This window comes from Lygodium microphyllum, chromosome 13 (assembly GCF_053477565.2).
Source record: "Lygodium microphyllum isolate KBCC chromosome 13, Lygodium_microphyllum_v1.1.10, whole genome shotgun sequence".
NCBI lineage: Eukaryota > Viridiplantae > Streptophyta > Polypodiopsida > Schizaeales > Lygodiaceae > Lygodium > Lygodium microphyllum.
The window spans coordinates 58,529,636-58,557,626 of NC_141147.1; the positions used below are offsets into that span (position 1 = coordinate 58,529,636).

The window sequence follows — 27,991 nt, forward strand, 5'->3', positions numbered from 1 at the left end:
TTTTACTGCATCAAATTTCTAACACCAACCGTCCTATTGCCCTAATATATGAAAGCCTAACTCTGACATGTCATGATTGTCCTCTTTTTGCCCTTTCGAATGCTATCCGCACTAATGTGAATTCACCCTTAGTAAAACCTTGCTTGCCCTGATGTAAAAGCCTAACTCTTTCATGTCATATCTTGATTGTTCTTTTTTCCCCCCCTTTCGAAATGCTGTCCGCCGCCCTAATGTGCGTTCCCCCTTAGCAAACCCTGCTTTGGGACCCTGTTTTTGACAGGCGCCCAACCGAAGGCTCGGCAAACAGAAAGCTAGAACCAAAACAAAGCCGATGCTTTTCTCTTCTGTCTCTCCAGGATCTGAAGACGCAAGCGCGAGTTGGCCATGGCAGCGCTGGAAATTGAAGCTCCCGAGTAAGCTCCCTCCCGCTTTCTGTGCGTGCTTCCTGATAATACAACAGTTCGAAGTGCTTCAAACATCTATTCTCGTTGCTCATTGTGTGTTGTTTATTGGGAAGTTTAAGCTGTTTTTGTGGGAGCGTCTATTTGCTACTGTGTCTACGAATGGAACAAAATGACCGAGGTTCTGGAGTATCTGCACTGAATCTGGCAAATTTTTGAGGCCTACCCAGTTGAAGCCGGTGCATGTGTGCAATATAAGCGGTCTTCTTGGCCTGCTCAGGCTCTCCAAGGAGCTGATGCACGTGCCTTTGAAGTAAAGCAAGCCCAGATTATACTCTGAATACTATTGTGGATTTGTGCTTCTTGGAAAAATTCACCCTCCTTATGTATGCCCTTAGCCGCATTTACTTCCCCCAATAAGGTGACTGTTCTGTGTGTTACTTCTAGAGATTCTCTAGCTTTGATGAAGACAATGATGGCAAAGCTTTGATGAAGACAATGATGGCAACCATTATTGAAAATGGTTGCAACCTAGAGATTTGATGATATCAATCAGTCTAAGAAAAGGAGAAGTACCATGTGTCTTGTAGCCCTATAATTGGATAACATAGAGCTTCAAGTGTCTAGCCTATTACTCTCAACATTATGCAATGTCGTAGCTTCTGTTCTTTCAACATCATGTTTTGACACAAAGCTAATGGATAACTTGCCATCTACCTTAAGATGCTCTAGCTCAGGTGTGCAATTATGTGACATAGTTAGTGGAGAGGAGGCTTGTATACATAGGCCAAGGAACTAGGCCTAAGACATGAGCTTGGCTTAGAATCAGAAGGCCCAAATGTCCCCGGGAGCACCCTATTAAATGCCCAAAAAAAGCCAATAAACTCATAAAATGTACTAAATTAACACCCTCTCTTAGATAATGGGTGATGAGTAGAATGAAATATGCAATGCTTGGGAACAACAAGCCCTTAGGAATGATCACCATGTCCCATGCCAAAGCAAATGTTTTGCTAGAAACACCACCATCAAGGTGCCTTTTGAAAAGACATTGGTCTCGATGTCGATCATACGAATCCCTAACTTTAGAGAATAGACACAACTAAATCTTGATGCCTACTTGGAGCCAATTGTGTGGAAAGCACACATCATGACGAGAGTCCCTTGCCTTTGGCCAAATCGCCAAAGGGATCCCCTTGTGAGAATGGACTAGGAGCAAACATTGCTGTTTGTCTTATCTAGGAGCTTGAACTTGAAAAGCAAATGAGCTTCTCCAAGATTTGAATCTGCTAGACTTTAGTTGATACATGTAGAAAGCCATGCTTAGGGTCCACCACAGTTCAATAATGGATGAGGTTTGCGTGCTCAATCTCCACCACCCTTTCACACATTCTCTCTAGCTTGCAGAATCATGAAGGACCATCAAGACAAGAAGACTGATATGATCACTGCGGCCTTGGTTGCATACATGGAATTGTTAGCAGATTGTACATCTTATGGGTGAGTTTGTGTATTGACCAGGGCATTTTACATTTTATGCTAGAGTATGCTGAGGTTGGCCGCCTTGATTTTGGGCGCTAGTTCTCAATTGGTCCATTGGAATTTTGGTGCCTAGTTTGGACTGCCTGACTGTTCATCCACTTTGGTATCTTCTCTGCCTCTTTATAGGCAGACTCCCTCCCCCACTTTCAGTCATCATCATTCACTCCAATTGCTTCTTGGTGGAGATATGGAGACCATGCCGACTGCTGGTGACTTGAGGCCCGAGCTTCATATTGTCTTGTGCCTTTTTATATGGATTATACATCTCTCGAGTATATTCTTCCTGAGGTCTTTTGCTATTTGGAGTGTTCATCCTTCTTCTTTGAGTTTATGCAGTCTATTATAGCAGTTTCTCATGCTTCCATTGCTGTTCATGTTAGTGTTTGTGGTGCTATTTTTTTGCTGCAGGTCTGAGTTTTTTTTGTCCTAATGCTGCATTTACCTGTGATTCACTGCTGCGTGCTGTTCCCAAGGCTGGGCATCTACTGCTCCTGCTGGTTTGAACTGTTTCCTGCCCTGCCACACCTGTGATTACAGGTCTGCACCCTGCATTTGACCAGCAGCCCCCACAGTTTCAGTTTTTGACCATGCTATAGGGCTTGGTGATCACATTGTGGGCTGCATGACCTGGTTTCAGACCTGGTTTATTTGCGTTTATCAGCCAGAACCCTGTCTTTTCACTCTCTATCCCTTTTGCAGGGCTGGGTTACGCCTTGGCTGGCTGCATGCCTGCTATTTTTGTTCCCAATCAATGCATTTTCAGGTTTGTTGGCTGCACCCCGGTTTGTTCCTTGTTTGGTTTGATCCTTTTCTTGTTCTGCAGCTATTGCCTTCTTCAAATGCATCTTTTTCTTGCTCCCGTACATTGCTTGAACTCTTGGACTTGTGATCCTTGGGCTGAAGTCTTGGCAGCTGCCTCTCTCTCTAGAGCTCTTCTTTACTTTGTCTTCTCTACCTCTTCTCTTTAATAGCACCTTTCTTTAGTTCTAACTTCATTTGATGATAAGCTCAAGGGACCTCACTCTCTCATTTGGTGTGTTGTGATGAAAGCTTGGTTTGTGCAGAAGCAATTGTGGTATGTTGTTTCAAGAACCATCCTAGTAGATCCTATTCCAGAAGATTGGGACCGAGATGACTATAAGGAGCTAGTTCTTACTAGGGAGACAAATGATACTCGTGCTTACTCTATTCTTCTTAGATGCATTTCTAAAGAAGTTCTTCGAGTGGCTACCTCTTGCAAGACAACTTCAAATGTGTGGGAGAAGCTTCATCTTATGTATAAGGCTCCCTTGACCATGTGAGCTGTGAGCCCCTATGGTCACACCTATGGACTATTAGGTTTGAGGTGATTGATATGATTCACTCCTTCCTTGTTTGGGTGACATGGATACAAGATCAGCCTTGATGCATGCAATTTGTTCTTTCAAAAGCACCTATTGTGGAGCCTATTCTTTGTTTGGGTGATGTAGATACAAGATCAGCCTTGACACATGTAGTTCGCCCTTCGAGAAGCACATCTTGTGGGGCATTCTCTATAAGCTTTCTTCGGAGTTAGATGGTGTGGCCAACACCTTACGAGCTCAGATATCGATGATACTTGTTAGTTTCGAGCATATATCCTCCATGGTACTTGAGCATAAGCCCTCTTTGCATATACAAGGGAGGCTTAAACCGAAATATAAATGTTACTGGTTAATCTTGGATAGTAGACTCTTGATTGGCCCCAAAAATTGGTGCCCCTTGTGGTATTTCTTTAACTTGCATTGCAATTGGAAGTATACTGGGATTGCTCTAATATCTCCTGCCTTCAATTGACCTTTGATTGGTCAAATTTAGCCCCAAATTTGATTCGAATGGGTTGACCTCTTAGAATCTTTGAAAATGTCCAATTTCCAACAGTTCATTCCAAGTGCAAGTGTTGAGCTAAAAATGCAGTATACATTGATTTACTCTTGGTTACAGCCCCAAAACTCAAATTACCAAACTTTTATTTAAAAAAAAAATGCATTCCTAAAGAGTAGTTGTGTCCCATAAGCTAAATCCTAATTTGGGAGGGTCCACTCATTTATAAATAGATAGGCTGCTTACCACTCAGCTTGATTCTTGTTTTGTAGATTGTCGGCATTATCTTTGTTGTCAATACCTTGTTTGCAGAGGATATCTCAGTTCAAGCTGTTGTCTACTACAGTCCATACTTGGTGCTTGCTATCGAGCCTCTCTCTCCTTGCCAACAACTGATTTCAACATGTTGAATCACCAAATCTGTTGTGTTTATTGTTGTTGATTATCTTTCAGCATGTTTGACCCAACTTTGCTATCGCCAATTGTTGACATCATCATCTATACTCGTGTTTGTTGTTGAGCTTGCCACATCATTGGTTGCATCCTGTGTTTTGCAATTTATTGTCATCGCTTGACTGCCATGTCATCATCTTTGGCTATGTTTATAGATTTATTGTTGCTCTCTCTCATTTGGCATTGATCCAGTCTCCTTGGAGTTGCATTTATTGTTGCTAGACATCTTTGAAGGCTATTTGCTATGTTTCGGGATCTATTAGAGTACGGCACACTTTCGAGCTTATATTCTCTACTTGGTCCTAAAGACATGGGAGTTTGAGGTTTAGTATTCACCTTTGCATGGTGTGTTTGCCACATTATCATTGTATTTATCCTTCATTTATTATTTAACTTCTGTATTCATTGTCTTTGAGTTACCCTAACTCTATTGAGTTCTTTTATTAGTCTGTGCTTTGTCATATGATTGTGTTTGTAATTTGTAGATGTGTATTTCTTTAAATGGTATTAGAGCTAGGTACTCTTTAAAGAAATCTAGGTTTTTGATTGGAGAGTTAGTCATAAAAAACAAGTTCTCAAAGAGAAGATGACTTCGAGTACTACTTCACCGCTTCAGTCTCCAAAGCTTCCTATGCCGAGAACTAAGCAGGAGTGGGCTTCATAGCTTGCCTAGCAAGGTTTTGACACTAGTGAAGAGACATCTAGCTATCATGGTGTCTACAAACCCCATGAGATCTCATGGGCCAAGTATGATTTGATTCTCATACATTGAGCCCAACAACAATTGGAAGGTAACATTGCTTACTCACCCTTAGATTTTACACACAGGTCTAATAATTTTGTAGGAAGAACGGAACTTGCATATGGGATTGGCCATTTTATTGGAGAGAGAGACACGGATTAGAAACCTTCATTTACTTTCCCTCCTACTCTGGTGTTAGGTACACAAGTGTTTACTTCTGTTTCTGTTCCTTAGGTTTCTACTTCCTTGCAAAATATTTGTGATATCCAAGAAAAATATACTCTTTAGTCTATTCATACAACAACCCAAGTCTTGAGGAGGAGGACATATACTTCTATGCAAACACAAGAGAAATTGTGTATAAGAAAAACTTAGATTTTCCTTTTTCAAGTTATTCTTCAAGTTTTGTTTCTTGAGTCATGAGTTAAGTGCACCATCATCATAATTTCAATTTCAAAATCATTCTTTTTCATATATGACATCCTCATCACAATTTCAAATCTCATCCATCCCACTTGTGAACAAAATATCCTAACACAGAAACACAAATAACATTGTACGACAAAGCACAAACTGCTAGAAGAACACAGTTAAGGTGTGGTAAACTCAGAGACAATGAACACAGAGAATGAATGAAATGATATGACTATTGAATACACAATGGTCATGCAGCAAACACACTATGTAGCGAATGAATATTGTACCTCGAACTCTTGTATCTAAGGATCAGGGCAGGGGTTATGAGTTGGAGAGTGTGTCATACTCTGAATGGATCCTGAATCATAGGAAAGCAGCCTCTGGATGTTGAACACCAGCAAACGCAGCCAAGGAAGGCTGGATTTGATGTAGATGGTAGTGCAAGAGAGAGCAAGACTAAAACGTAGGTGAGGAGAGGGAAAACAGTGAATGCAGGTGGGAGGAGATATTGACATGGCATGCTGTACAACAGTTGGATGATGCACAACAACAATTGCTTGGTTGGAAATAGTAGCAAACTGATGATGGAGTGCTAGAAATAGACGCCGGATGAGTGAAGATTTCAATGGACAGCTTGGACTGCGATGTCCTTTGTGAACGGGGTATGGGCAGCAAGCTGAAAACACGTGAAACCTGCAAAAATGAGATTAGGGCTGAGTGGAAGGCAACATACCTATTTATAGAAAGTTTGGGCCCTCCCAAGTGGGTTTGTGCTTATGGGATACAAATACACTCTAGGAACACAATTCTTTCTAAATAAATAAGGTTTCTTCCTTAATTAAGCATGTTTTGGGGCTATTAAAGTGAAGCTAATGCATTTTTAGCTCAACACCACTTTTCTTTGTTGCACCCACATCTACATTTACACGTATGGTGGGGGTTTATTTGGCAGCCCAACCATCCATGGGGACCTATACACATGGATATTCCATCCACAGTCTTAAGCCCCATCCTGTTCTTCCATCTTCTAGTTGGCCACATAGTTTACTGACATGTCAATACCCAGTGGGCAGTCCTATATCTTTTTGGTACATGGACTATCCACAAGTTAGTCACCTCCTTTAGGATACACATCTAAAGTCACCATGCCAAGCACTTCAATGCCTCATGGAGCTTGATCAGTTGTACAATTGTATGACTGTCATGAAATATGTTTCTTTGAAAGTGTAGATGAGGACCATGAGTGTCAATAAGTCATCTTCTGTGCATGAGTATATTAATAAGTTGTGGCAGCTTCAGATGCAAGTACAAAACGCAAGGAAGGTGATCACTTCTGAAGACATGGTGATAACTCTTCTTTCATAGTTACCATCCTGTTTCAGTGGTTTTTATTCTGCCTTGATTGTTTCAGGGAAGTTTGAGACTCTTTGGTGGGAGGAGTTGGTTCCTATGGTCTTGTGTGCCCAAAACAAAAGAAATACACTCTAAAATGGCAACGCTGTCGTGACACTGTGCGTCCAGCACTGCAAATTTGAGGGCGAAGTTTTTTGCCAAGAATTTGAAAACATTAGTCAGTGTCATTAGGAGTTTATTTCCGGTTGTGTATATCTTTTGTATTTGCATTTGCATGACGCACGAGCACATGTAGTTAGGCTAGGCACAATTTCTTCAATGCATTCATAATTTTTTGTGTGGGAGCATCGCTCGATTGATTGCATAGCATGGTTTCTAATTTGCAAATTGCATGAGTGATTGGGCACGAAGTTCTTTCCCAAAGCATGTTCTTGTTAGGAAACATTGCATAGAAGACGAGGTTTTTTTGGCAAGATCATGAATATGGATTCCTAACCTTGAGAAGTAATATTGACTTCAACAAAAGTGTTTATCACATCAGCAAGAGTGACAATTCTAAAGAAAACTTGGACCAATGTTGATTTTTCACCCCCAGTTCTTTCTATCTTATGCTCATTGGCTATTGCTAGACTTCCTTTCTAAATGCTAAGAGGCCTTGATGGAAAAGTTGCTAGGAAAGCTACTTGAAGAAATTAACCGAATGTTTGACATGGGGTTTAAATATCAAAACAAGGTTCTTAAGAAGAGCAGGGTGAAAGGCAAAATTTGATTCTATTTTTCTACTGAAATTTGATGAATTACAGAGAATTTCTTGTTGGTTCCAGTATTGATGTTGTATGCCAAAGAGTAGAATGTGTCCTTGTATAAAAGCTTATTTTATAGCTAATAATAAGAAGGCGCCAATGATATTGCTAACTCTACAATACAAGGAGACACCACTATCAAAAAGTATTGAACTCTTTACATGGACAGCTTCTGAAGCAATTATCACATAAGATTTTTCATCCACTATTGTGTTAAACTTCTTGGTTGACAAGACAAATGGAATCTTGGCTATTATTAGGACAGAACGTGTTTTCACCGTTGAAGATGTGCAGATGAAGGAATACTCTAAAGTGCGTCATCTAACAAAAAGCTAGGCAAGCGATGACACACGCAGTATTAATGGCTGAATATAATTGTCGTATTAATGACATAGTCACTGTTGTCAAGTTATCGACAAAAACAAAAGCTTTCAGCTTCAAGAAAAGCTTAAGCCTTAAATAGGAAAAGCCATTGCTTTTTGGCGTGTCCGTAGAAATGTGCTATTAAAGGAGGTGGAGCATGAGCTTAAAAGGATGGCGACCTGCCTGCAATCGGGGAAGAAAGCGGCAACTCAGACGCTATTGCGACGGATGGACGAAGAAGAAGGGACAAAGTTGTTGCAGTAATGACGACAAAGGAAAAGGAGGTGACAACATGCTGAAGGACGAGAAGTTGAAGTGAAGCCGAAGAAGAAGACAGCTCCCTCTCCGACAAATAACAACACAAATGAAAGGACTTGGTTGATTGCTGCAAAAATAAAAGAAAGAGACAGAGAGTCCTTATATTCTGTTGCGATAGCCAAGTTAGTTTTGTCTCAAGTACTTGTATTTTGACGACTTTCTTGACAAACGACATTCAATGAATGGTAAAGGTTTGCTTCATTGAAGATCCAACTGCTTGAGAAAAGACAATGAGAAAGTTATGTGCTCTTAACTTGATTGAAGTATCAAAGAGCTTTGCGACAAATACTTCAATTCAGGAAGAACGCCTTGAAAATTATTGAAGAATCAGAGCATCACAATTGTGTTTCAAACAAAACTCTTTCCACTTAAGCGCCAGCAAAAGATTTAAACTGTATTATTCCCTTTTAAGTCGACTTCTTAGAGACGGTTCACCTCAACGGAAGAACTATTCATGGGTTCCAAGGAGGGCTTTTCTTCTAACCAATAGAGGATTGTTTTCATTTGACAAGTCTTTAGCTTGATTTCTTAGATCTCTCATGAAGTTTTGAAGAAGGATTTTGAGGCTCCTTTTCACTAGTAGTATTATCAACTTTGGTGTAAATAAGTTATTCCTAGCTCATTAACTTATTGCATCTAAACTTCTTCTTCTTTGTGAATTTGCCTTGAGTTAAGAACTCTTCATCATCTTTTCTCCTATCTCTAAGCGTCCTTGCAAAGAGCGACATTCATGGATCCCCGTGCGTATTATTCCGTTCGCGACAACGCTCCCATGTCTTTGTCAAACTTTGAGAAGAGCTCACAACTAGGAGATGATAGACCGACAACCTTGAAATAGGCAGTGAAACCAACCTTTCTCCTCAGATAGGGTGGTAAATAATTTGACCAAGCACTAATTACAGCAAGTATAAAATTCACATAAATTGAAAATGCACACTTTGCTATTTTAATCTTGGACATTGGACATCCTGTTGCCCCCGAAATGGTGCCCCTTTCGATATTTCTTTAACTTGATTGCTAATGAAATGAGTATAAGTTGAGATTTATAATATCCTTTGCTGTTCCAAAAGCCCCTTGCTGTAGCAACAATTAGCAATCAATTTGGGCCAATTGCCTCTTGATTTTTCACCTAGGACTTGCACAAATGAAACCACCAATTGTCCAAATGCTACCCCAAATTACAATGAGTGGGTTGGCATTTGAATTCCCTGACAACTATACAAATTTCAAGTGTTGAATTAAGTGTAAGATGGCTTCACCAATTGGCATGGGTCCCAAGGTGGCTGTCAAACCCTAATTTCTAAAATTTACGGTTTACAATAGAGATCTCTATGTTGTCCACCAAATATGGCTGAGATCTAATCCAAATGGCTGAGATGTTGAGAATGATTGAGCACAAGGTGGAGAAGGGGAGAGAATGCCAGAAGAGAGATTTTTGATTTTCTCATGAGAAAGGTTTGAAATTTGATTGCTGCTTGTAACAGACAACATTTAATACTATCGCCAGCTGCCAGCAGGCCTCAAATTGCTGTCACCTGTCCTAATCAGCTGTTGCCAGCTCCTAAAGGTCCTAGAATTGTTGTCGCTTGTATCAAGTGACTTGATTTTTGTTGCTCTAGCCTCTAGAAGGTCGTCCACAACAGAAAACTCAAACTAGCAGCTTGTTCTCTCTCTTTTTCTTAGTCAGTTTGAATGAACTAAATTTCTCTCTCTAGCCTCTAGAAACATTTTCTCAGTCTTGCACGGGCATTTTTGCCAAGTGGCAGCCTTCTAAACCCATTTTCGAGCATTATCCAGCCATTTAATTATTTTTCAGAATTAAATAATTGTGAAAATTAAATTCTGCCCCTTCTAACCTTGCCCAAAATGAATTGTGCCCATCCATAATTAAATTGGCTAGCCTATTTGCAACCTAGAGTTGTTTCCAATCTACGGTGACCCTTAGATTGGCATTAATTAGTTAATTAATGCTAGTCCCTAGCATCACCATTGACACTTATTGGCCAAACAACTATCCTAGGGTTAAATCTGATTCCAACTGACCAACAAAATCCAGTCAGCATAACTTATCATAACTTTTGCCTTTGACATCCACTGCATCCTCGGGGTCCTTGGCTTGTTACTATAACTACCATGTGTATCACATGTGTTAAACAACCTTGCACATTTCATTAATGACTTAGTCAAATGTTATCAACAAGATTAAAGCATCTCAAAATTTCACGTCTTGCAGGCTAACATCATCATCATTAGGCTGATTGCTAACTGCATCGAGTATCAATAGCGGATGTTTTGGGCTTTTCTCCCCTTGGGATCTCCCTTACTGTTAGCTTTAATAACTTCTTGTCTATTGAGACAGCCCTTTGCCATGTGCCCCTCCTGTTCACATACAAAGCATTTACTTTGTGCAATCAATTTCCAAGTCTTTCCCTGCTGTTTGTGCCTTTTCTTAGCCCTATTTTTAAATCTGCCCTTTTTCTTAGCCTTTTAAAACTTTTTGGATGGCTTCTCATCACCATCTTGGAAGTTTGAACCCTTTCCACACAGAAATATACTTGCTGTCTCCAAGAGTTGTGACATGCTAGTCACGATTGTGTTTATGTAAACATTCTTGATTGCTTTAGGCAGCCCACACCAATACTTCTCAATTTTCTTATTAAGAGGGACAACATTATAAGAAGTAACATGCATCAATATATTCCAAAACTTCTTATTATATTGCTCTAAATTTTTGCATCGTGGTGTATCCAACTTATTCCAAGTCATAATTTCCTATTCAATGGTGCTCGTCAGCCAATTAGAAGTAGACATTTGCTTAGATTGTATTGGTGTTGACAATGCTCTACCTTGCATTAGAAGTGTCCACCACCACTGCAATGCATTTCCCTTCAAAAAAGTGGTTGCCTTACGAATCTTAAAAGATTCAGTGAAGTTGCCTTTGGAGTAGGCAACATCGAGTTGTTGAATGAAAGTTAAGGCGTTCATTCTATCTTGTGCACCATTGAAGGCCTCAAACTTCACCCCTTTACCAACATCATCATAGTCCTTTGTTGGCCCTTTGGGAGTTAAGTTATCATAGATTGGCGACTACATAAAAGCTTCATTTGCTGTATGTGCATTATAACTAGCACCATGTGAAGCATTCTCATGACCAACATTCATTCCTTGAGCCCCATACACAAGGGAGTGTAGATGCATTACCATACTTGCCTCTTTGTGCCCCATACATCATGCCATACTATTGTACATGGGCTTTTGCATTCCACTTATTATGAGAATGGGCTAGCTCTTAGATCATTGCAAATTAATGCCTTTAGTTATTGCATCAAATACTTGGGTCTTTAGTAATTGAACACAGATTTGAAGGTGGTTGTGGAAAGCCTAATGGTTGTTGCAAATTAGGGTTTCAATAGCAATTTCTTCAATTGCTATTTATCAATGACTGGAGTATGTTGAGAATTGTGGAGGGAATCTTTTCAATGGTAGCTTCGATGGCAATTTTGATGGCACAACAACTTTGAAAGAGGAGTTTCTATTGCTGCCACTCATTGAGATGAAGAAGAAAATATACTGACTTTGTCTGTTGCATTGTGCGATTAGTTGTTGCCTCTCTCAAAGCTCATTCGACGGTGGTGTCAAGAAAAGTGACAGGATAGTATGCACTCATAGCATGTGAGAGAGAGTAGGGTTTGTAGGGAGAAATATAGTGTATGACATTCATTGAGAGAAGAAACTTAGAAGAAGAGTGAAGAATGATGAACATTGAATCGTGTTGATACAATGGAGCAAAGCTCGAAGATTAGGTGACAGTACCTATATGAAATCTGCCCAGTAAAGGGAGTGAAACGTAGTTCTCTAGACAGTAGGGTATTGAGGAAAATGCTGAATGGTGAAGGATAGGTGTAGAGGGAGTGGAGCATAGGCCTTGGATGCTGTTGGAGAGGAGAGAGAAGATCACTAACAATTATTGTACTGTAATATGTTTGCCTATCGGCTGTCCAAGCATGTTTTTAGCGGCTTTGTACTCTTATGGAATGTTACGGGGTTTGTTGCCTAGGGTTTCTCGAGTCCGCCTTGCAACGGAACGTTCGCGGCCGAACCCACTAGGATCGACCTGAAATTTGGGTTCCTAGTGGTCAAGGTTTCCTGACAGTATTTTATCGTCAAGTCCTGGTCATCCTGCTTTTCGCAGAGATACCCAATCTGAAGCAAATCCATGCTGTACTTGGTTCAAAGAGCATGGGAAACGAAAGGGATGCGTCGCTGAACCTCTTTGCTTATAGGGCATAGTCCCATTCTGGTCCCTTGAAACGGCATGAATCGGGGTTCTAACCTAACAATTTCTAAGGGTCAGGATGACGGTAAAACCTTGGGAGAAGCTTCCTAGTTCTCTTGACAGACCCGTTGGGGATTCTGCCCACCCACTTCCCTTAATAGGCGTTCTTTAGTTATTTAATTAGGTCCTATCACATTTATGAGTGACATTTAAAATTAGCTTCCTTAATTAAGTCTTTAGGGAATAGGGTTCGTTTGCATAACTTATAGCACAGATACGAAAACAATGCAAGTAGTCCTTTTGACAACCAAGTTCAAACAAGCTCCTTCACTTATCTCCAAGTTAATCTTTGTCTTCTGCCCATACAAGAGAAATTATATATCCCTTCTGCCCTGTAGATGTAACTAGTCCAAATCACATGGCACCACAAATTCGATCAATGTAAGTATTCATTAAAAGGGGAGTTGACAATACCTTGGAATCTTATATGCTATTTATGCTATGCACGAATTTGTCGCATAGCAACTAAATGCAATTTACTTCTCTTAATACCTGCGCTTTGTAAACTCCATCTTTCGAATGAGATTGTCGCATAGCAACTAAATGCAATTTACTTCTCTTAATGCCTGCGCTTTGTAAACTCCATCTTTCGAATGAGATGAAATTCATTCCTTTCGAGGACCTAGTCTCGTGCGGCATAGTATGGGGCCTAACATATCTCATGCGAGAATCAAAAGCAAGCATTTATTAATTTGAAAATACATCACTTACAACCGGCACCGTAGTTGGATTGGCAGTGATGCCCTCGCCCGAGGCTGCGCTGTGGATTATGGGATTTCTACTTGCATTCAACATTCTTGCTTGGGGGCCATTTCCCGATCTTCTTCACTTGAAACGCGAATTCGCACAAGACTTCAACACCTTTTACTCGATTAGCGGGGCCAAGTGAGGAAAAGTTGAGCTTGCGGGGTGGAGGACAATCTCGCGATGAAGGGGAATAGATAGGTACGTGTGGCCACCCTCTTAGTAGGGGAAAGGGAGAAGCCCTGCAATATTCTCTCTCTTCATCTCACCCTCTCTCTCTCTTGGAGGCATTATACTCCTATACTTGGGACAATGGGCTTTTAGTGAACCTTGGCAAAACCAAGGTGACGGTATTTAATACTACACTATAGTGGGTCAGGAGATCATCACCCAAATTCACATATAGATTTGAGGAACTGGAGCATGTGGATTCTTATACACACCTGGGAGTCTTATTCACAGGGCCCACCTTTTCCATGCAAGAGGTAGCATACACTAGACTGACTTGCGGATACACAGCATTAGGTGGTTTGGAGAGGATATGCTCACAGGTGCAATTCTAAGAACCCTGCACCAAGCTATGGCTCTTCGATACACTGGTCACATCCACACTACTTTATGGAGTACAGATATGGGGACCCAGTCTTGACCACCGTAGCAGATTAGGGCACACTTATGATGGATGGAGGTCGATGGAGAAACCCCTAGTGTCCATGATATCCAGGATGATCAGATGTAAGGCCTGAGTACCACATGAGATCATCAGAGCCGAGCTAGCAGCTACATTGATTGTGGCACCAAGTACCCATAGGTACTTGTGTGACATAACTTTGTACTACTTTTGCCAATGTCACTCAATGTTCACTTGGGTTACTCCGGTTATTTTTAAAGCTAAGCATTAAAACTACATGTCCTATTGACAATTCATTTCAATGAGAGAGGATGCTTGAAGAACATGAATGGAGTACTTGAATGCACCACCAGAAATATTCCAAAGACTCCAGCTTTGGAAGTCAATCCTAGGTCTAGGATTTGAATCACATGCATGTTGTTGCATCTAGAAATTCACCTTGAGGATCCACCACATCATATGAATGTATAGGAGGCACCAACATGTTGGACTGCTGCCCTCACAATCATCCCTCTTTGGCTTGGGGATATGTGAGGAGCATCACTCTAGTGCTATAGGACCAGAAAATCCTTGCTCCGTGTCAAGCCAGGCATTGAAGGAGAATAGGTGTTGCAGTAGAGGAGATCAGGGAATACTAGAACCTGTAGAAGCAAACCTGCTACACATTGGTCCAGCCTAGTCATGCCATAGGAGGAGTTGGCTTCCCTCCTTGACATGGAACCACCATTGGAGTCAGATAAAAAACACAAAGCCAATGGGATGAAAAAGAATAGTTGACAGCTGAAGCACGTGGATGCAGCACATGACAGCCCAAAAAAGCATCCAGGGGCAGTGTGAAGATAGGGTGCAGCATATCAGGGTAAAAACACAGAGTTTAGAGCAGGAATGTGCAGTCGACCAGCTCAAGAAAGAGTTCCCAGCCAAACTGAACAAAGGCAGCAGTAAAGCACAGGTACTGGGCTGTGAAACACAGGTAGACCAGCTGGAGAGGGGGCACAAACAGGTCGCTCAGGAAAAGATGAAGTTGCCCAATACCTTGATCAGGTTGCAGCAGCGAAACACAGCTAGGAGCAGCACTAAAAGTGTAGAGCTGAGACCATAGAGCAGCACATCACCAACATGGACATCTAATACCATGTCAGAATAGGGACCAGCAATGAAAGTGAGAGATGCTGCATGAATACTAAATAGACTGCAAGAACACAAAGAATAAAGAACAAAGAACACTGCAAGAACACAAAAACTCAAAAAATGAATGAATGGGCAATGAAATTCATAACACAATAAAAGAGATGTACAGTACAAACCACATAGGTGAATGGCACATGTGGTGACCAGCAGTAGCTCCAGTCTCCCTATCTCCAAATGGATGTGAATAGATACAACAAGAATGGAGGAATGGAGTATATATAGACTCTAGGGAGAGATTTGAGACAAATGAGCTAGCCCTTTTCAAATGGGCTGCCTGGTTACCCATATCGGTGCCCAGTACAAAGTCTAATAAATGGCCTAACACCTATGAAATGTATTGCTAACAGAGGTAGTGGCTGCACTGCGGTTCATGATTCGGTAGAGATTCATGATCATACAAAAACACAAGCATTGAGTCAGCTGCTTTATTGTACAATTTGACTGTAGTGGCTTCAATGTTTTCTTGTGCTACCACTGCGATTATTGATACATGGTAAAACTTGTGTATTGGCAGTGTCATCCGCATCGTTTTGCAATTTTGCAAAGAGAACTCTTTGCAGCAGACCTTCCAAACATTGCAGAATGAGTGCCAGGTATCACTCAACACTGTAGATAGCCTTGAGACATTTGTTGCTGACATAAACAATGGACGCTGGGATGCAGTTCTGCCTCAGGTTGCCCAGCTGAAGCTTCCAAGAAAGAAGCTTGAAGATCTCTATGAACAGGTGAATATATATACATGAACAAAGCAAAGTGATTTTTTGAGCTTTTTCCTGACCTCTTTTGCAATACCTCAAAAATACTGGCTGTGTTTCCAGATTGTGCTGGAAATGATAGAGTTACGGGAATTGGATACAGCAAGAGCCATTTTAAGACAAACTCAGGCAATGGGATTCATGAAGCAGGAGCAACCTGAAAGATATTTGCGGCTTGAGCACTTGCTAGTGCGAACATACTTTGATCCCAGGGAGGTAATTTGCTTGATGATAGATACTAGAAGTATTTTTAATCAGCAAATTACTAAGGAGCCTTGCGATATTTTCACAGGCATACCAAGAATCATCCAAGGAGAAGAGAAGAGCTCAAATAGGGCAAGGCAAGTGATTTCTTCAAATGATAATATTCTTGCTTTCTATTTGTGGATTTCTTTAATATGATAATATTCTTGCTTTCTTTTTCTGAATTTTGGCCACTGAACTTGAAGGTACTTATTTTTAGAAGGATCACTGTTTGATAAAAAAACTGTTTGTATGCCTTTTTCACTGCTGTGTTTACAGCCCTTGCGGGAGAAGTAACAGTGGTTCCACCATCAAGGCTGATGGCCCTTATTGGTCAGGCATTGAAATGGCAGCAACACCAAGGTTTTTGATGATATTCTTAGAAATTTTAAATCTTTCGGAAGGGTTAAAGATGAGGAATTTGTATAGACATTGTTGTTTCTGGGAACTGTTTAGGGCTTCTACCACCTGGAACACAGTTCGATCTTTTTAGGGGGACAGCTGCAGTTAAAGCTGATGAAGAAGAAGCATATCCTACGTCATTGGCTCATTCTATAAAAGTGCGTGTTAAGTACACTGTTGGTGGTTTTATGGTTGCTTTGCTTCAATTCTCATTTCTAAGCTATATAACATGCCAGCTTTTTGATTTCACAGTTTGGCAAGCAGAGCCATCCTGAATCTGCTCGATTTTCTCCTGATGGTCAATATCTTGTATCCACATCTGTTGATGGCTTTCTCGAGGTCAGTTGATGTTTAAGCTTATACAAGACTATCAATTTTGCAGAATTATCCTCATGTCGTCTTTCACTTTGCTGTGTATTTGCCTAGTTTTTGTCATGCTTATTAATCAATATTAAAGAAACTCTGTTACTGCTATACGGAAGTCTTCATTAAGATGTTAAATTTTTCTTACTCAAAATACACTCAGGTTTTTCTGTAAGCATGTGTTCAGAAAAGTGCTGATATTGGAAGGCTTTGTGAGTAGGCTCATGATGTCAAAAGTGCAGTTTTGTGGTTCTAAATTAGAAACTTTCTGCAAGAAAGTGTGGTGGTGCATGTTAGACATAAATTTCATAGAGAAATCTTAATCAATTAGCTTACCTGCTGAGAATCTCACTTTCTATTTACTATCAATGCTTGGTTGATTTGCAGGTTTGGGATTATATAAGTGGGAAATTGAAGAAGGATCTGCAATACCAAGCGGATGTATGTTTGCTATTATCTAATGGTACCTTCTGCTATTGTTGAAAGAAAAAATTTATGAATTTGACTTCTTTTCTCCGGCTACTGACTTCCAGCATTTGTTCTAAGTAAATAAGTGTGATGTTGATAAGTAATGTAAGATGCTACACATCTTAAAATAAATGCACAGCTCCAGGGAGAGCAAGAGAGGACAAATGGTGGAAATCCCGGATGTCTGTATAACACAGCAGTAAAATGGTTACAAGGGGGTATATCAGAAATGCAAAAATGAATTGCTGGCAAATGGGCACTTTGACACACACACACACACACACACACACACACACACACACACACACACACACAGAGCTACAAACTCCAGTACCATGTCTTGCGTACAGTCCTCCCCAGATGTAGACACTCATCCTTATTGCCTGCTGAGAGTAATTCTGCTTGCTAGGTGCCTGTTTTAACTCTTGAGTTTTTGCCATTGCATTTGTTGCATTGCTTGGCTCGTCATTAGTTCCCAGATGCTTGATTGTCATTCAGGCATTTTCTAAAAAAGTGCCAATTTGACCTTGTACCCGTTCAAGTCCCTTGAGGCCAGGCTGCCAAAGTTTCGCTTAGCTATGTTTCATGTTGGGAGATCCATGACTGTGCATGCTTGGAAATCAACACCCATACTTATTGATGTGTGTAGGTGGGTTACACTTGTTACCACCTTACGACTAGTTTCTCAGGGCAATGGGCATCAATACTCTCTTGATGAATTGAGCGCACTTCTATTGCAAGAGGAGTAGAGTCATTTGAACTGCTATGCTATTGTCTCAGATGATGAGGCCTTTACCTGCTCTTATCGTAGAGGTAAAGGGAAGTCATCAGGTTCTTCATCTAGCCATCAAAAGAGCAAGGGTAACTCATTGTCTTCTTTTTCACGCAAAGAAGAGAACAAGCAAAAAATGAAGAGATGTGACTATTGGCGCAAGCTAAGGCATGAGATCTTCGAGTGTTGCAAGTGCAAGGTTGCAGAGGAGAAAAAGAAACAAGTCTCATTGGCTGTTTTGACTGCTATGCCTAGTGCTACTAGTAGTGGGAAGGATGAGTCAACTCAATCTTGCAGAAACTTTCAGTTCACAGCCACGATGTGTAGTTAAGGACACACATGATGATGATTTGATTGTCATCATTGGTATTTTATGTCATGGCTTGTACATACTTGATGTTTATGGTAGAAAACCTTGTTTGGATGCTATGGTTGTGGATGCTTCTCTCTTATCTATAGCTCAATTGTGGCATGCTTGGTTTGGGCACTTGAATATCAATAGCTTGTCATGCTTGTCCATAGATGATATTGTGTATGATTTGCTCAAAATGTGTGTGCCTCATAAGTGCATATGTGAGGGGTGTTTGCTTGGCAAAATGCATGGATTTAGTTTTCTCAAGGATGGGAGTGTGGGTGCCACACGGAAATTGCAGCTTGTGCATATTGATATATGTGGTTTTATGCACACTCCCTCTCTTAGTGGATGCGTCTACTTTGTTACCTTCATTGACGACTACACACGTCAACACTTGGGTAGTTGGTGTGAAGGCCAAGTCAAAGGTATTCTCATGCTTTCAGCATTTTATTGCCATGGCTGAAAACTCAGGTGGCTGCAAATTGGTCACTCTCTGCACTGACAGAGGAGGGGAGTACATGTCAAGGGAATTTTCAGCATTTCTTTTTTCTAGGATTATCTATAAATGCACTACACTTTATACATGGCAACAAAATGGTCTTGTTGAGTGCAAGAAGAGATTTCTTATGGAGATGGCTAGATGTATGCTTAAGGGAAAGTTTGTGCCAGATAAGTTTTGGTTGGATGTGATTCATATAGCTTGCTATGTCTTGAGTCATTCACCTACTCCGGCATTAAAGATTGTCATGCCTCATGATGAACTTTACAAATTGTGTTTTATTGCCCACTGCTTGTGTACACATTGGTTGGATGCTGTGCCATCAAAGTTGCAAAGCATTCATGAGAACAATACTTGGGAGCTATGTGACTTGCCTAAAGGCAATTGTGTAGTTAGCACTAAGTGGACCTTTAAGATTAAATGTCATGTGGATGGTAGCACTGATCACTACAAAGCTAGACTTTTGGTAATTGGCTAGAACATACATCGGCTTGACATTAAGACTATTTTTTTACACAATGACTTGAATGAGGAAGTCTATGTTAGCTAGCTACCAGGGTTTGTATAGAAGGGTATGGAAAAGAAAGTATTATCGTTTGCGGAAAGCCTTATATGGGTTGAAGTAAACACTACGGGCACGGTATGAGAAGATTCATTCTTGCTTGATTGGACTAGGCTTTCAAAACAACTTGATGATTGGGAGCACCCTTTACATTAGGTAAGAGGGGCATGATCTCCTAATTCTAATCTTGTATGTTGATGACATGCTCAACTGGGGGTGATCAACAAAAAATTTTAGTGTTTAAGGTTGATTTACAACAAACATTTGCCACGATAGATCTTGGCAACTTACACTACTATCTTGGTATCTAGTTTGATACTGTTGAGGGGGATATGTTTTGAGCTAGTCCAAGTACATTGGATAGTTATTGCAACGTTTTTAGTTTGAGGATTGCAAACCACTCTACTCTAGTTGAAGCGGGCTTCGGTTTTTCTCTTGAGATGTTGGTGATCCTTTTGACACTTCTCTCTATCAATAGGTAGTTGGATGTTTGATCTATTTGTGCAATACATGGTTGGATATTCAATATGCTATATCCAAATTGAGTAGATTTATGCATAGCCTAGGCTCAGAGCATTGGTGAGCAATTAAACATGTCTTTCGATACTTGAAAGGCACACAAGCTTTGGGGCTGACCCTTGCAACACCTCTACTTCCTTGTATGCTTTTAAAGATAGTAATCAAGCAAGATGTTTTGACATGGGAGTGTGCACTATTGGAAACTACTTTATACTTGGCAATGCTTGTATCTCTTGGCTTAGCAAGAAGCAACCTACAGTGTTCACTTCGAGCTGTGAAGCGGAACATAGGGTAGCTTTTACACTTATAGTTGAGTGTGCTTAGCTAAGAGGCCTTTTATTGGACATGCGTATTGTACTTTTGTCAACTACATGTATCTACACTGACAATCAAAGCGCATTGGTATTTGCACTTCATGCATGAACAAAGCATATTGAGGTGCATTATAATTTATCACTATGCCATAAAGAGACTCCATGCAGGGGAGATTGATTTGGGGTATGTATCTACGCAGGATAACATGATAGACATATTCACCAAGGCTGTATTCAGAGAAAAGTTTAAAGCTTTTTGCAAAGCTTTAGGCTTACTTTTGTTAAGGGGTTAATCTGGGACATCCTTGTTTCGTTTGCATCATTCTCTCTAAGGGGCTTTTTTAATTACACCTTGTATTCTTCTCCTAGTCGTTCTAGTTTAAATGCACCCTATCCATGAGCACTTTTTACACTCTCGCCTAGGAGTGGTTTTTTTCCCATGTGAACACACTTCGGTGCTTAGGTTTATGTAACTTTAGGGTTATACCTTGTATATTCAATTCTTCTGATTCATTTTAGTGAAGATACTCTTGCACGCTTCTTTGTGTATCTACTCTCACTCTCAATCTCTACTCCACTTCTCCTTTGTTGACCTGTTCATTCAATTCAACATGTCTTTGGTTGCCACATTATTTGTATTTGTCCAATTTGTTGTGTGCCATTGAATTGATATACATTGAAGCACATTTGTTGAGAAATAACAAATGATGTATGCTCCAAGAAGAGATGTCCTGAATCCCATATGCACAGTGAGGAGAGAGGAGAACCTAAAAAGCTATAAAGACATGTACTTGGTTCACTTTTCTATATGTGCTATTTTGTACTTTGTACTTCATTGTGAGTCTCTGTCATGTTCTACTCAGGATTGTGTTTATGAGTCCAAGTTGTCTATCTTGGAATCTAATTCAACCGAGTAATAGTTAGTGTTAGTTACCTACATTGACATGGTTCTAGTCAATACATTCAAACCTCCATAGCTACAACGATGCTCAAGATCTATGATTTCTTTCATGGTATTAGAGCCGTGGTGGGCATGGTCTAGCTCTCCTCACTGCTCCTTGAGCTCCTTACAATTTCTAGTCAATCTAGCTTAAGCATTTAATCTCATCTCTTAAGTTACACTTCTTCTTTTTGATGTTTGCCATAGCCAAGCTTCACCTACCTGCCTTGGAGCTCCTGGATCTCTCTCCACACACCATATTTTGTCTGTGATTTCTTCTAGGAAAACACTCCTCTGGTTAGGGCGCACCTGCCAGGCATGATAAAGCCCAACATTGTTCATTGCAGCAACAAGCATTGCTGAAATTCGTCATCAATTGTGGATCTATGCCTGTCAATGGTCGTACCATCGAATCATCCAACACACAAAGTGAAATACTCCGCGATCATAGGGCTTTCTTAGCCTATCATAAGAGCTACCTTCTCACCGATTTTTGATGCAAATGGACCAAGGATCGTGCAGATATGAGCTGAAAATCTGACGGGTGTAGAACCCTAACAAAGAACAGCCATAGCTTGACTCAAACTAAGCTTTCTCTCTTACCTCATTTACTATTCTGTTGAAATCTTTGTCATTTAGACCTGTATGTTCTCCAGCAAGGGCAAATTTCAAGAAGATTTGGAAGAATCAAATCAACAATCAAGCTTATCATAACTAGTATCTATTGATACTCAAATGGTGCTTCTTGGCACTTAAAGTTTTTTCTTTGGCTTACTCGAGTAACTCATCTTCAGCTGCTTCAAAGCTTACTCTCAGTTTGTAATGATTTGAAAATTTTATTGATCCAATTCTTTGTAAGTCTCAATCTTACTGTAAAAGGACAGACACTGCTCGAGTGTTCTCGTGGTAAGATCTCATTTTAAGATGATCGAACTAGAGCGGATAGCAAAGTTTAATGGTGAAGGCTTTCACGCCTGGAAAGAGAAAACCATGCACCATCTCATGAGGAAAGACCTCTGGGATCTCTTTGAGGAAGATGATGCAGATGATAATGCTAAAGAGGAAGATGTTGCAGAAGACCAGCCTAAAACAAAGACATGGAAGAAGATGAACAACAAAGCTCTCGGAATTATTGCATGGGGTCTATCCGATGATGTACTGCATCATATTTCTGGCATTAGGGATACAAAGAAGGCATGGGAAGAACTTGACAAGATCTTTGGTATACAAGCAAAGAACTCGAAGATAAAATTACTTACGTAGTTTTATAAATTGGATGTAAAAGACAGTTCATCTATGACTGTGCATATCAATAAGTTCAAGAGCCTTAAAACTCAGCTAGCAACTCTTAAAAAGAACATTGATGAAGATGAGGCAATAGCAGTGCTACTTGCCAGTGTTAATCATGAATCGTATGAGATAATGTTCCCATTCTCTCACTCAAAGACATTGATCACTCACTGCTTGATGGAGAAAGCAAATTTAAAAGCAAAGATGTAAAAGAGACCAGCTCAAGGAAAAATCTTTTATACACTAGAGGAGCTATTGGACCCAAGGAAAGAGGTCGAGGATTCAACACCAACAACAAAAGTCGGATGACATGTTATTATTGTGGTAAGATTGGCCATATTGCCAGTGAATGTTTCCACAAGAAAAGAGCACAACAGATGCAAAATGACCACCACCAAAGTCAATTCATGAGTTAAGAAGAAGAAGAAGATACTTCCGCTACCATCAATAACTTTGACAGATTGTTCTAAGGAATTTGTTCCCATAGTGAATCTCTATGTTTCGCTTAGTGGATTTGCTTTGTAAAAACCCTTGCCAAAGATGTAAAGTCTCAAGCTTTAACTTGACTAGGTTGCCTATGAGCTAGTCTCCCGAGCCATGTTATCATGTGGGGGGGCAAAAGCCAGCAAGTGTAGGGACTCATCATTTGAAGGGGGGGTGTTGAGAAATAACAAATGATGTATGCTCTAGGAAGAGATGTCCTAAATCCCATATGCACAGTGAGGAGAGAGGAGAACCTAAAAAGCTATAAAGACATGAACTTGGTTCACTTTTCTATATGTGCTATTTTGTACTTTGTACTTCACTGTGAGTCTTTGTCATGTCCTACTCGGGATTGTGGATTGTGTTTATGAGTCCAAGTTGTCTATCTTGGAACCTAATTCAACTGAGTAACAGTTAGTGTCAGTTGCCTACATTGTCATGGTTCTAGTCAATACATTCAAATCTCCATAGCTACAACCATGCTCAAGATCCATGATTTCTTTCAACATTGCCCACTTTGCTAGCCATGAGCCAATGTTGCTCTCTTTAGATTCCTTAACTTCCCTTGAAGTGAGGAGGCAATGTGCCTATGGTTGTGGTTATGAGTTAAAAATGGGGAATGCACAACTTGACGAGCTGCCATAGCATGCCTTTTAATTGAGCTTAGAAAGACACCACCAAGGAGAAATCCCATTAGACATGAAGAAAGAAGACCCTTTGGGATGATCCCCATGTGTGTGCTTGGAATGGGAGACTTCAAAACGGGTGTCCATCTTTTGAGGATTAGGTGCTGCTGTGATCCTAGCAGGGATGTTGCATGGGAACACATGATAGCGAGAGGTGAGAGAATGAATGAGGCTACAAGATTGAGCAAAACAGTGAGATTTGCAAGAAAATAAGGGTTAACATGGAAGAGAATAGGCCTCTCCTCCCCTCTTTAATATCCTTTTTAACCTCCTCTCTTATAATTTATTTTTAAACCCCCATTGGTGGCAGTTCTTTTAAAAAACATAATTCTTTTTGGAGATGAGGGACAGGTTGGCAATTCACGGATGGGCTATTCAACTTGTCATTTGAGAAAAGATCCTTCCCATCTGTTCTAGTTTTAACCTGTTTGGGTGCCGTTTTTGGGGGGGGGGGGTGTTTTCGTGTGACCGTTGGAGTGCTAATGGGTGGTGAGGTGCCACGTGGTCTCCTCCTATCCCATGACTTGACAGTTGATGCCTTTCAGCCATCTGTGAGGTAACTGCCGCTCTCCAGCCCACCATAGAGTATCTTGACTATGAGCAGGGAGATGGTCTTGTTCTTCCCTGGTCACAATGCTGGGATCGATGGCTCTTGGGATTTCAGGATGTTGCCCTTGGGAGCTTTTTTCTTTTGGTTTGAGAATGCCCTTTTGAGCTTTTAGGCTTGTACGAATTTTGCGAGTGACTAGAGTTGCTTCTAAACAACAGTGCTCGGTCAACTCACTACTGCCTCTTCCATGTTCAAGTTGGCCTAGAGCCAAGAGGAATGGAAAGAAATAACTGAAACATATGTACATTTCATGGGATATACTTGTCCCTTTGATGAATCCCCATTGCCATAGCCTTGGAGTGGCAGCTCCCCCTTGGATCGGCATACAGTTCCCTCTCAGCAGATTCACAGTAGAACAACATCAAGATGGATGTCATGCAGCTTAGAAAGAGTTTGAAGTGCAGACTGAGTGAGGTGGAAGAAGACTGTGGTGGGGAAAGTGGGTGAGATGAAATGAAAAGGGGTGGAGAGTGGTTTCCCTTGCCATGGTGAACACTTTGCATTTGAGTTGAGGTTCTTGTTCCAGGCAAGGCACCTTCAGATTGATGTGCAAGGCATAAAAGGCACCATTGGTCTCAAGGAAGTTGGGTGACTGCCAAGTGTGAAGCACTCACTTGAATTTGTAGAAAAGTGAGTTCTTGGTTAAGAACTGCTAACACCATGCATGTCATTTCCACTATAAATAACAAGTTACTCATACAACACCTGCCTGAGAAGGTTCAAGGTGCTAGGTTATAAGGATTCTTCAAGAATAGCATACACAATTCTTAACGTTGCTTGCCAACAGCATGCATGTTACCTACACTTGCAACATAAGCTTTTTGTACGTTGCTCCCATCTAAGCTTGCTAACCTTTGTGCTGCTGTAGGGAAGAAGAGAGAATTTCGGTAGTCCTCCAAATTCCTGTTTACCGGTCCCTGGTCTTCAGAGCACCAAACATGACTCGCACCTAAATGCCCTGCTTAAGAAATTTGAAAAATCTAGCAAAACTATTTGATCACCTTGTAGTTGCAGAGGCACAATCCTTCTATCGTAGACTTTTGTATATGTTTGTGCTAACTAGTTAATGAAAAGCTTTAGAGCTATAGGCTTTAACCCAATCTCTACATGCTTAGCAAGTGGCCATCTTAAGCATACAACTGGCTGATAAGGTTCAAGCTGTTAGCTCAGAGGAATTTGTTAGGAATAGCACAAGCCATTCCCAACCTTACTTTGGAGCCTCTCTGAAAGAAGAAATTGCAGAAAACTGGAGCAAAGATTTGGTTGCACATCTTTTACCTGCTGGAGGGATCACTTATGCATCTCTGTCTGTGCTATCATTTTCAGAGAAGCATCATTGTTTCTGTAAAACAAGATAAAACTGGAAGATAAAAGACACAACTCACTTTCTTCAGGGTTGGGAAGTTTGGAAGGGTGAGATAACTGCATTTGCTGGTATTGTTTCAGGATGCCTTTATGATGCACGATGATGCAGTCCTTTGTGCAGATTTCAGCAGAGATTCAGAAATGATAGCATCTGGATCACAGGATGGAAAAATTAAGGTACATACCTGTTTGAAACTCCATCTGAGGATACTTAAATTATTGGGAACATCAAAAGAGCAATGGTTTTTAGAATCTTTATGATCGTCGTCTCTTATGCTTGAACAATGTGAAATCAGTGGTAGTATTCTGATGCTTTTTCTTTGTTGGATTATCATGAAAATTGTAGGTTTGGAGAATCCGAACAGGCCAATGCTTGCGCCGCTTAGAGCGAGCACATTCACAAGGGGTAACTAGTGTAATGTTTTCTCGAGATAGCAGCCAAATTTTGAGCACCTCTTTTGATGGTACTGCCAGGTAACATTTGCTTTTGATCACTAGAGGCATTGTGACCATTGCATGGTCAAAGCCAGAGTTAAGAAAAACTTTCCGACTCTTCAAACAGATTGCATGGTCTGAAATCAGGGAAGACCTTGAAGGAATTTCGAGGGCACACATCCTATGTCAATCACGCAATCTTCACGAGTGATGGAACTCGCATCATGACTGCTTCTAGTGATGGTACAGTTAAGGTAAGCTCAGCTTATGGAAAGTTTGAAGCACAACTCACTTTTTTCTTTTTGGTGAAATAACTCATTCACGCACACTTTGGTAGGTGTGGGACATGAAAACTACGGAATGCCTGCAAACTTTCAAACCACCGCCTCCCTTAAGGGTAATAAACTTCTTCTGTACATTAGATGCTTTAATGGAAAGAGTTGATATGTATATTGAGATCAATGGGTGCATGCAGGGAGGTGATGCAACTGTCAACTCAATACATTTATTTCCCAAGAATCCAGAGCATGTTGTCGTTTGCAATAGAGCTTCGTCTATCTACATTATGACTTTGCAGGGCCAGGTAATCTTGCATTTTCGTTTTGTAATGATATTTAGCCTTATTTAATTATCAAAGTTATATGTGCTTTAATCTAAGAGCATGAAAATGTGGGATGAGTAAAAACTTCAATATTTCAATAATTTCTGCTTCTTTTGCAAATATTTTTATGGAAACGGTACTGGCTGAACAAGCAATGCTCCATTGTACCAAAATGATAAAGCATGCCTTAATTGGCAGGATCCTGGAATACTGTATAGTTGTGTGTAACCCCCACCCGCCCTGTGATGTCAAATTGAGGGTCTGCCCTCAGTTTGTGGAAGATGTCCAGTGTTACTGTTTCCTCTAAGCTTGTAAAATTGCATGTCAGTTTGGTTTAAGCACTCACTTGGTGGTTTTCACTGGAATGTGTTGAAGAGGTTAGCCTACAAGAAAGTTCCATGGGTGCAGTAAGCATGAATTATACTTTCTGATTCTTTGGATGTTTTTGGGTTTGTCCTAGTAATTCGTTCTCGCTGTCAAATGTGCTTTGAGCCATGTTATTTCATAATTCCATGCCCTTAATACAACAAATGTGCTTTGGTTTGTTTCAGGTGCAGGACAATGTGCTGAAAATGTGTTTATGTTTTGTCCTTGACAGGTGGTAAAGAGTTTTTCTTCAGGAAAAAGAGAAGGGGGAGATTTTGTTGGTGCTTGTGTCTCTCCAAAAGGCGAGTGGATATATTCTGTGGGTGAAGACAGGTAGTTACAACTCCGATCGTCATGACACATTCTTTGTTTCTATTTGGAGAATCAAAAGTAAACTGTGCTCTCATTTGTGGTGTAGAATGCTGTACTGCTTCAGCCATCAGTCAGGAAAGTTGGAGCATCTTTTGAAGGTGGGTATTCACTTTTGACTGGCTGCTTTTGTTCATTCGTTGAATTTCTCAATTTGTGACTAGTGGCTTTGCCGGTACAGGTTCACGAGAAGGATGTAATAGGTGTTACACATCATCCTCACAGGAATCTCTTAGTGACTTATGGTGAAGATAGTGTAATGAAGCTTTGGAAACCCTGATCTATTTCAAGCCACGAGATGACTACTTGTAATTTATTTCCCTTACAGCAGAGAGCCATTGAGCGGTTCTTGTAACAAATTCCTTAACTTTCGTGTTATTTGAAATGATAATACGAATGATATGAAAAAGTTGAGAGATTCTATTTCAGAAGCTTCACAGTAGCAATTTTATCTGGTC

At 40.6% G+C, this 27,991-nt stretch overlaps 1 protein-coding gene across 2 annotated transcripts; it reads left to right on the forward strand.

The window, feature by feature from the left end:
* The first annotated feature begins 186 nt into the window (after positions 1-186).
* Positions 187-27,964, forward strand: SMU1 (transducin family protein / WD-40 repeat family protein). Of its 2 annotated transcripts, XM_087691145.1 has the most exons (17): positions 187-413; positions 15,651-15,729; positions 15,800-15,861; positions 15,955-16,107; positions 16,184-16,232; positions 16,414-16,497; positions 16,591-16,694; positions 16,789-16,875; positions 17,287-17,340; positions 25,844-25,939; positions 26,109-26,236; positions 26,325-26,451; positions 26,535-26,594; positions 26,673-26,780; positions 27,397-27,497; positions 27,583-27,634; positions 27,715-27,964. In XM_087691145.1, the coding sequence occupies exons 4-17, from the start codon at positions 15,967-15,969 to the stop codon at positions 27,811-27,813; spliced, it is 1,290 nt and encodes a 429-aa protein (XP_087547271.1). In that variant the 5' UTR covers positions 187-413; positions 15,651-15,729; positions 15,800-15,861; positions 15,955-15,966; the 3' UTR covers positions 27,814-27,964. The 2 variants fall into 2 exon arrangements, with proteins under 2 accessions (XP_087547271.1, XP_087547270.1); XM_087691144.1 differs by having other exon boundaries at positions 15,651-15,861.
* Positions 27,965-27,991: the final 27 nt, after the last annotated feature.

What these genes read in the sequence shown, in the direction of transcription:
- SMU1 (XM_087691144.1), top strand. Translation starts at nt 385, where the DNA reads ATGGCAGCGCTGGAAATTGAAGCTCCCGA. An exon ending in CTAGTGATGGTACAGTTAAG is followed by an intron (nt 26,452 to 26,534) that starts GTAAGCTCAGCT and finishes ACACTTTGGTAG; the next exon opens with GTGTGGGACATGAAAACTAC. An exon ending in AGTTGGAGCATCTTTTGAAG is followed by an intron (nt 27,635 to 27,714) that starts GTGGGTATTCAC and finishes TTGCCGGTACAG; the next exon opens with GTTCACGAGAAGGATGTAAT.